The sequence below is a fragment of the Alligator sinensis genome, unplaced genomic scaffold (genome assembly GCF_000455745.1).
Source record: "Alligator sinensis unplaced genomic scaffold, ASM45574v1 scaffold550_1, whole genome shotgun sequence".
NCBI lineage: Eukaryota > Metazoa > Chordata > Crocodylia > Alligatoridae > Alligator > Alligator sinensis.
Window position 1 is genome coordinate 3,164,409 of NW_005841980.1, and position 10,284 is coordinate 3,174,692.

The window sequence follows — 10,284 nt, forward strand, 5'->3', positions numbered from 1 at the left end:
TGAGACTGCTGGAGCGTGCTAATTAGCATGCTCCAGCAGACTCAATTAATCTGCTGGATTAATTGAGCCTGCTCTAAGACACTGTAATTGCAGCATGTTGGAGTATGCATCCCCACATGTCTATATGCACCCTCAATCCTCTCTCTAACTGTATCTCTTATATGGTCATATCTGATACTTCTGCTTTTTCTGAATCTATACAGTGACGCTATCCATAAAGATGACTCATTTGAGGAAATACAACTTTTTAAAAGTACATTGTACACTTTCCAGATCAGTTCAGATGCTATTTGATTCCTCCGGCAAACTCTTCTAGGGTTCTGGTTCCTCTCGTATTCCCTTTCTACCTTAATCTAAGAGGGTACAGCCACAACAATGTGCTAAGTAATAGTTTCAGTCTATCCTTATGTCTTCCCATTGCAGGCTGGTAGTCTTGTCTTGTAAAGAGATCCCCTTATGATGATGGTCTTGCTATCTTTCCAGGTTCTCTCCATGCAAGCTGTTTTTCTCAGAAATTTCCCACTGTTAATAGCACCACTGATGTTCAGGATGTTGCGGTTAAAATGCCATCAGCTCTCGGGAACCTTGTGCTCCTGCCATTGGGACTGTACTGTAGTGGTAACGGTAGGGGAATGTTTGTTAGAAAGGCCAGTTAAGTCGATTGTAACAGCATTATCTTGCAATCAGTGAATTGGAGAGATGAATCTTTTTTTTTTTTCCTTCTTTTTTTTGTAATACCATTTTAATGTTCTTTCAGTCTGATATGAAGCAACTGTCGCACAGTTGTTTTGTTGTTTTTCTTGCCACCATGGTGAAGTAGAAATGCAGCACTGTAAACCTGACAGGTTTTCTTTATTATGCGACAGTTTTTGCTGCAGATTTTTTTTTCCCAGAAAAATACCGCAATTGTGATGGAATATCAACAGTTATTCTTCCTTTTTTTTTTTTAAAAGCCCTAATTCTGCAAATTCATCTTATTTTAAAGTGTGAAACTAAGTGGTAAGGAACTTTGGCCAGATATCCAAAAGTGTAGACTACCCAGAAGATTTCCTTGTGACACTTAGGGGTAGGATTTCCAAACAAACTTGGTGACTAAGCCGAGTTCTCTTGAAATCAGGCTCTTACTTTTCAGTGAAAACGAGCAAGTGAATTTTATCATAAAGTGCACATTTGATAATGCTTCACTAGAACAATAAGACTTCAGGTGCTTTGAACTGTTCATTTAAGCCTGAATACAAGTAGGCTACCGTCAATCCTCTGGATCGTGGTGTACGTGTAAGAGGTCTAGGCAAGCGCCTTATGAATGCACTTGTTCAGAGTCCTGTGACCATCGCACCAAGACCTTGGACACGTACATTGAGCCTCTTGCCTAGGCAGAAGTATGGAGGAGTGGAGGCTGCCCAAGACCTATCACCCCTTCCCTTCAGGCCATTGAGACAGAATCCAAAGGCCAGACCGAGTCCAGACGTTCAGTGCCTCGATGGTTGTAGCTGCTGCCGGAGAGCAACGGATAAGAAATGCTGCTGACTGCCGAATCCCTAGGCAAAGGCATGTTTCTGCCAGGGTGATGGCCCTTGTCCTTTCTCCAGCCAACGGCTGCCCACAAGGCAGTGGGGGAGGTGCCCAATATTCGCCTTACTCTAGAGTTTGCAACCTTGTGATATAGGAGCTACCCCACCACAGCTGGCTCCACTATGTTGCCCCCAAGCCCTCCAGTCAGATGCAGTTTATGGTTATAACCAGGACCATCAGCCTGAATAAAAGATTTATTAATTATATATATTGATTACCTGCGGCCCTGAAGCAAAAGGACTGTGAAATAGGATCAGTCTGGTATTATCCTTGTCAGTGTAATTATGGGGAGGGATGTGGGAGAATTACATACAAATGTCCTGTAACATGAATTTGGTGACTTGGCCTTAATCCTTAGTTGCTAACCATCTGTGGTGTCTAGGGATATTGAGAGTCTTGAATGCTCAGCACCTTTCGGGATCAGGTCCTTCATCTTCAACGAGCTTTAGTTAAAGTGCCTCTGCTGCCATTTTGAAGTGCAGGGACACTGAATAGACATGACACGGTGGCTGCTGTATTTAATTGTGTGCTAATTAGCATGCATTGGAGCAGACATCTGGCACGTGTATAAGTATATAACCTAAATCTTACTTCAGATGTGTTCTGCTGGTTTTGAGGTGTTACTTATCTTTGGAAGACAACAGACTACCAGCATTCAGAGATGCGAGCGCATTTAAATGTGAAATGCCTTGTAGACCCTTGTAGGCTATAAGCATTGAAAGATGCCAGGGTAGATAAATGTGAAAAATAGTAATTGCTTTATAACTTTGGCACATTGCCCGTTAACTTTGCTCGCATCATACACGCACGTGACTATGAAAGTAATGACTCAAATGCATACAGAAGAGGAAGATAAAGTACCACTGTTGCTCAGAGCCTAACAAACTGTTTGCAAGTACATTTTTTCACATCTTGGTTACTTCTCATTTACCAGTAATTAATATTCCAGTTTCTGGACAACTCTGACCCTGCATTTACACAGCTTTACATATAATTGATGATATAACCAGTAGCCTACTAAGTGAGAAAATAATTATAGCTGCTAGATTAGAGAAATTGCAGCAAGGGACTATAAGAATAAAAGGTGGTGGCTTTCGTGTGGGAAGGAGAAATGCATGTATTGCAGTTTTTATTTTCGAATGCCTATATATGATTTCAGAAGAACATGTTACAAGATTTTATAATCTAATAATCCATTTTTAGAAAGGGGACTTCAAATGACAAGAAGGGAAATTCCATTTATTTCAGAAATGTATCTGACGGACTAACTGGACTTTAGAGTGCATAACACATGCTAACTTAGTTCTGCTCTTTTGAACAGGCTTATTAATATGCATAAAGTTTAGCACATGTAACTAACTGTAGGAATGTGGCCTAAGTAGTACAAAACTGTCCTTGCTCCATTAATGCTGCTGCTTCATTCTGGAACCACCAAAACTACTTGGCCTTTTCTGAATGTTTAAGCTTGGCAGGTATCTAGAAGAAAAACAAGTGAACAGAAATAATTTATTCCATAGATCAGTCTTTTAACCAGTGTCTTGGTAGCTGATCTGCCTGGTTTTGTTCAGTAAAATTGCCTGTCTAACAGTATCCAAAAGGGGTTGCACCATACTTTCAGAAATTTGAGGCAGCCAGGGGCTCCCAAGGGCATATTATGGTTTCATGTGGATGCTCCAGCTGGATATAAGGGCACAATGTTTCATGTGCAGTTATTTATTTTACAGTTTTCTTGTTCAGAATATGGTAACATCTATTCTGGTCCCAGTAGCACTCTCCCATAAAAGAACAAACATCCTAATGTAAAAATGTATGTACCAGGTGATTGTTCAATGCTTTAATGGTATAAATACAATAGGAAGAGAAGTTCCAGTAAACCAGTGGTCCTTTTTAAAATTATTTTTCCCCAGCTATGATAACTGTGTTTAACCTTGCTTTTAGAGGTTAAACGCTGACATGCACGATTGTGATCTTTGTTTTCCTGTGACTTTATTTAGCACTATCTGATCATGTGTGTGTGCAGTTGTAATGCGAGCATGAAGGTCTGGCTGTACAAAACCTGTCCATCCACCTCATTTCCATGTCCCACCTCATTGTGCACTATAATGGTTATTTATGCCACTGTACGTACACTTTTCTACTTTGTTCACTGAAGCAAGTCCTATCTAACCTACAGGGCTCCCTGCTCCCCTGGCCCCTGGTTTGCCTTTATCAGGAGCAAATGTCCTGGTGACATTGGCACTAGCTAGTTGAGATGACAACAGCCAGTCCTTAATTCTTCATATTTTATTGCAAAGAATCATGCCAAACCAACATCGATGATTTCCCTTTCTGAAATCAGTTGGACCACTGTCCCCAGTAACTGGCTGTATACGGTGACATAGTTGAAGTGCTGTCACCCAGCTGAAATATAGTATTGACCTGCTTCTCAAAAAAAAACCAAAAAACCCAAAAAAACACAACCTCTTTTGAAAGAAATTGTCCACGGTATTTCTCTGCTTTGCTCCAAGCATTGATTTATTCAGTTGGACGCTTGCAGGCATCCCACTGTATTACCTGAAAATTTTTCATCCAGTCAAAGTTGACTAACTCTTTGAGTCACATTTTTAGCAGTAGGAGAGAATAAGGAATGGCATACTGGATCAAATTCAATTACAGTGGCCACGTTCACACAAGTGTGGACGTCTGTTTCCCTGGGGACAAGAAGAAGTGGCGCAACTTGTGGCACTGCTGCTTGTCTCTGGGGAGTGTCTGTGCCCCACGCCCTCTGGCACATGGCAGGTTACCCCGGGTGGGGTAGTGGAAGCTGGGGCCACCAACAGTACTGGCCCCAACAGCCTTACCAGGAGGCCTGGGAAGCTGCACCCACAGTGCTCCTGCAGCTGGGAGCCTGGCTGGTAGCCAGAGTGTGGCTCCGGCCAGCTAGATTCCAGTTTTGGGCACACCGCCACGTGCACCTCCCCGCTTTTTTCTGCACAGGTTTTTTGACCCTGGGGTCAACCCTCTCCCCCGCTGCAAGGTAGCAGCACAGGGAACGCCTGAAATGGGCAGTGTGTCACCACAGACTGGTCTGGAGCACCACATACCGCATGACCACGCTCGTCTGGATGCAGTCAGTCTGACTAATCCAGTAGCCTGACCTAACACCATGAGTTTCAGATGAGATCTGGTAGCTTTAAAGTAAAAACAAATATGAGTAAACTTATTGCATTGACACTGGCAAACACGAGAGATTGATGCTGTTTGATATAGCTTCCTATCTTCCAAATGTTGTTTAAAGTAGCTGGCAAGAGTGAACCAGCTCTAGTAAGCTAGCAAAACCCCCAGCACTTGCTAGGAACTCTACTCATAATTTACTAGAAAAACCACTGGGACCTTTCTGAATACGGCTTTTTTTGGTTCTATTTTCCTTGTTTTTCAGCTCTTCCTGTCTTTCAGTTCCTCTTATTTTCTCTCTCATATAAAATTAATTTTATGTAATGATTGTGTTTTGATTACCATGCATTTTCATAGCGCTTCCAGCTGAATTGTTTAATTTGGTATTCCTGTTGGATCGGAAAAGCTAAGTGAGTGCTGGTAAAAGTTAAATTTAAACACTGGGATTTGTAAATTATCCCTGATCTTGATCTAGCATCTGTCCTTAACTCGTGGCCTCCAGGTGGGTTTAGTTAACACCCTAGCACCTCTCCCCTTCCTCTACAGAATGGCTTTGTTCTGGGCTACCCAAAGCAGTGCTTTTTATTAGCATATTGGAATGTGACTTTTTTTTACCCTTAATATCCAGAGATTTGTGTCTACGAATACTAATTCAGAGTCCACCTGGAGCTACACGTTTTTGAAGATGTAAGAAGTGAAAGATTTGTTTTTCTTTGTCTAAGTTTTTGGATGAACACATTTTTATGAACTATACTAAATAGCTTTCTACACTAGGGAGCCCTTTCAACAAAGTTATGGTTTACACCAATTTGGAAGTCTTTAGGATGTTTTAAGCAGGCACAACCTTTTCTTCTGTTCTGCAGTTTTCTTGGCCCTTGCAAGGTCAGAAACAGCAGTTGTGCTGACTGTTTTCAATTTGAGTCATTCTGTGTTCAAATTATATTGCAGTAGTGCCAAAGGACCCCATTGTGCTAGGCATTGTAAAAACACATGACAGATTGTCAGCTCATCGAGGCAGGACTAGAAGTAAAAGCTTTTGCAGTTAGAGACTAAGATCATATGATCTTTTAGTTGTGCTTTGCAGATGGCTCCGTGTATAAACCATGCTGGGAACCCACTTTGGGTATTGCTGGTTGATAGGTCAACACAAAAATGATCCCAGAATCACAGTGGGTAACGCAGTAGGAAGTATAACCCAACACATTCGTGGGAAAAATCATTCTTCCTCCACCATCAGGTATGTAAAGCAGAAGTTAAATCTTTAGAGAAAAACAATAATAAATAAATAATCTTGATAGATCATGTATCATCTGAGCTATACAGTTCAGGGTTACAGAAATATTTCTACATCAGTATTTCATGCTTTCAGTGAATTCTTCGCCGAAGGCGCACTGGGTTTTGTCTTCTCATAGCTGCAGCTACAGGGGAGGATGCTTCAGAACATCCCTTCTGTACTGGAACCAAGGTAGAAAGCCAGGGAATACCTTTTTCTTACAATTAAGGGACAGTGTTTGTAAAACAGTGACAAACTTTTGCTCTTGTTTGGTTGTTCAAGTCCTGCCACCCAGTAAATATCCCAGTAAGTTTTCATGTAAAAGTGAAATGTTTCCTCTGCCTCAAGAATGGAGGAAAGGCCTTTTCAGATAGTCTGTACTGGATGGTTGGTGATTTTCTGGTGCACTACTGATAAAATAAATGGTTTCCATAAATATTGTTGATTTCTGGTTGCTGTGTAAAACTTCTATGTTATTGTAATAATTTATTTTTAAAAAACACTCAGGTCAGGAGAAGGCACTGAGTTTTGTGCACTTGAACTTGGTTTCTAAAATGCAGGGTTGTTTAAATGCTACTTCCAACCTATTCATTTAAAATACTGTAAGTGTTAAATGATGTAAGGTTATTTGGAGGGAACTTGTTTTCAAGGATCTGGGTGTATGGTGGGAGGTGAAGGGAAAACCTGCCTGTCCACTTCCCTTTCCTCTAGAATATAAAAAGATTCTCTCTCAAAATCTGCAGAGCTCTCTCCTAACCTCTCCAGTCCCATTGTCAAGCAACCTTCTGATCAGCTTCATCAGGTGATGGGAGCACCCAGCACGTGATCTTTCCAGTTTCCTCTCCCGGGACCTTTTCTTTTCTACAAGAACTTTGTCCTTCCACAGCCCTTTCTTACACACGTAGAAGCCTTGGCTTTTGTCTTGGCCACCAGCCCTCACTGTACCGCTGGTGGATGTCACTCCTGATTTTTCTGCTGAATCTTAGCACTTTGTTCTTCCCTCTGCTTTGCACCCAAACTTTCTCTCTTTTGTTTCTCTTTCTCCAGAGTGACTTGCACAGAAGCCTAACTTTTGCCATTTCCTTTGAATCTCTAGCGTCCACCATTAATACAGCATCTGGTACTGGTTTGGCAAAACAGGCAAATCATCTTGGGGGAAACCTGTAGCTTTCCCCAGCAGTTGCCATTCAGCTGTGTACATCAAGATGGTTCCTCTTGGGGCCGTTTGCTCAGCTGTCTGCAGCAGCCTCTTGGAGCAGGATTACCTAGAATAGCCGGGGAGATCCCAAAGCTGTTTGCAGAAGGCGCACAAAAAATACCGGGTTTCTTAAAGTGCTGAAGACCTTCTGGTATTCTCAGCTGGTCCTCCAGGTAGAACACCCCGAAACGACGTCACTGAAGGTTTCTGCCCATCCTTAAGGTTTCTTAAACAGAACACCAGACTGTTTCCCCACACACCACGAAATAGGAAAGGCCAAGGCTGATTTCCTGGGCTTTCTGCCTGATGCTAGAGGATGAAAAAATAGTAGGATTTATGATGAGATTTATTATTATTACTATTTTTATTTTTATTCTTTTTGTTTGTTTATTTGTTTATTTTTATTTTTTCCCCATCATCATTATGACTTTTCCAGTCCTAAAAGTAGTGATCAGAAAGGAATAGTTCTCATACACAGTAATTAATTGCCTGTTAACTGTCACCAGGAAGCCAATGGTAATCTTAGTCACAAAAAAGAGTTGACTTGGGAAAGAGAGTGGAAGCAGTGATTCTTTTGTCAGACACTGAAAGTAGAATTTAAAAAATGTAGACACCATAGTAGCTACTGGATATTTGCATTGGTCTTTGAAGATAAATTTGTTTGTAGAGTTCTTGTTTTTCCATGTTTAGAGATGCACAGCAGAATTACAGCCATCTAAATAATTATAATTATGAGAATGCACAACATTTTTTCTTTGAAGTGCCACCTTAAAATTTGAATTTCCAGACTCCCTAATCTCTTGTCTTTTGATCACTACAGTGCTCTACTAAGCTTTTCCCATGAGGTACTGTTCAGCTATTCACAGTTTCTAGTCTTGATTAGTAAAGCCCTTTGCTGGGAATTCATAGCCAGCTCCAGTCACTTGATCTGGTTCATTACTATTACAGGAGGACCTTGCTGCATTTGGTGTCTTACCTGAATGTTATAAAGCTGAATCATATGCATTGAATGTGTTCTGCAGCAACCTGCACTGCTTCCCTCACTCTTCTCAGATTTTATCCCCCCAACACTCGACTCCCCCCACAGATTGCATCCTCATTTTATATGGTACCTCCTAAGGAGGCAAGAAATTAAACCTTCTTTTTTCCACTTCATACCCTGAACTAGTTTGTTTTTTTGGTGATGTAATCACTGCTGCAAGTACCCTACTCTCTACAAGGGTGGTGCACGTGAAGCTTTCTAATGAATAAAATAAAAATAAGTCCCAAATTCTGTTCTCTATAGAATGAATTTCCTGCATAGTCTTAAAGACTGAAAAAAGTAATATCTGTTCAAGTCACATGGCTAACATCTACAAGGTATACATGGATTAATGTGCTTGGGAAAGGAGGAAAAGAGTTGTGCATTCTGAAATTGCTTAAAACAGCTACAGAGGCAATAAATGCTGCTTATCGATTTGCTAGAGGACTATGGTACAGGTGCGTTTATGAATGTAAGTTAGGGATCTGGGTTTGTAGGACAAGTTGTGAATGTCAGTCACAAAGGGCCAGAGGGCTAGGGTTCATTCCCTTTTAAGTAGGTAGGATGCACGTGTGTTAAAAGGTTGGTGTGAACTTTTCGCTTCTTTCTTCTAGGAACTGGGGACATTGTTGCTGTGATGATTACAGAGTCAAAGGTGAAGGAGATCCTGAATTACTTGGAGAAGAACATTTCTGTCTTAATGGCAATAGCAGTCGGCGCTCGCGTTCCTCCAAAGAATTTCAGTCGTGGCTCTCTGGTCTTTGTGTCAATATCATTCATCGTTTTGATGATCATTTCTTCAGCATGGTTAATATTTTACTTCATCCAAAAGATTAGGTACACAAGTGCACGTGACAGGAACCAGGTAATAGGTTGTTTTTCTCCTATCAATTTATGAAAATATATATAAAACAGTATACTGTACAGTTGATTGCTGATGCATGGTCTGTTGGGCCATAAACATTGAACTTGTAGTCTTTAAATGTAGATTCTGGATGTTTAAATACTCAGCGCTCAGAGCGTAAGATGCTACGTGATAGTTGTGTATAGTAAGACACATAATCTTTCTTTACTAAGGGAAGAATTTTTATTTTCATTGTGAGATTAATGCACAGAAACTGAAGAATAAAATACATGGAGTCCTCCAAAGCAAGACTCATTTCTTGAGAACAAAAATCACCCAGTTTTGGCAAAATAGAGTATAATATTTCTTGCTTCTCTTGAAAACTACTAGAGATTTTAAAAGGAAATAAAGTTTTGGATAAAATTGTATGGTATGCTGCTGGAGGAAATTGGCTGCTCATTGTTCTGGGGAGATTTTGCTAACTGAGGGTTGGATCATATATGTAATCTTTAGGGGTGCACCGATAGATTTTGGGGGCCGATACCTGTAGCCAATATTTAAGGAGGCATATCGGCTGATACCAATCTGATATCTGATACAGCTGCCATCAGCTGATAACACCCTTGTGGTGGAAGTGGGGGTAGATCAGTGTCCCCCGCAGTAAGGGAGGGGGTAGGAACAGGTGCTGCCCAGCTGGGGCAGGTGGGGGTGCAGGATGGAGGCACTGCTCGTGGGGTGGGGGCAGCTCCAGCTGCTGCTTGCACCCTGGGAGGGTGGGGGAAGAGGGGGCGTATGCCCCCGGATTGGCATGGGGCAGGCGGCAGCTGTGGAGTGGAGCTGGAGCCGGCACTGTGTGGGACTCTTCTCGCCGTGGGTTGCAACAGCACTGGGAGGAAGCTGCAGGTACCCCAGATTTTGCTGCAGCTCCTCTCCCTGCCCCATGCCACCGCCCCAGCTTTTCCTGGTGCTTGGGTGGAGGTGGGGCATTCAGCCGGGGCTGTGGCTGTTTCTGGCACAGAGCTGGGAGTGGAGCTGTGGCGAAATTTGGGGTGGATGCAGCATCCTTCCTGCGCCTCTGGAGCCTGCTCTGAGCCCAGACCCCGGTGAGAAGAGCTATGCAGCGCTGGCTCTGGCTCCAACCCGCAGCCCACCCTGCTCTGCACAGATCCAGGGACACATGCTCCTCCTCTCCCCTGCCCTCCTGCAAGCAGCAGTGGAAGCCT

General features: G+C 42.3%; 1 protein-coding gene across 1 annotated transcript in view; it reads left to right on the forward strand.

The window, feature by feature from the left end:
- LOC102380084 (E3 ubiquitin-protein ligase RNF130-like) overlaps positions 1–10,284 on the forward strand; it is a gene marked incomplete at its 3' end in the record, with an annotated part of 48,074 nt that overhangs the window by 25,310 nt on the left and 12,480 nt on the right. The window contains exon 3 of the mRNA XM_025201004.1: positions 8,832–9,082. Coding sequence (XP_025056789.1) covers positions 8,832–9,082 — 251 coding nt within the window. The remainder of the gene's footprint in view (positions 1–8,831; positions 9,083–10,284) is intronic.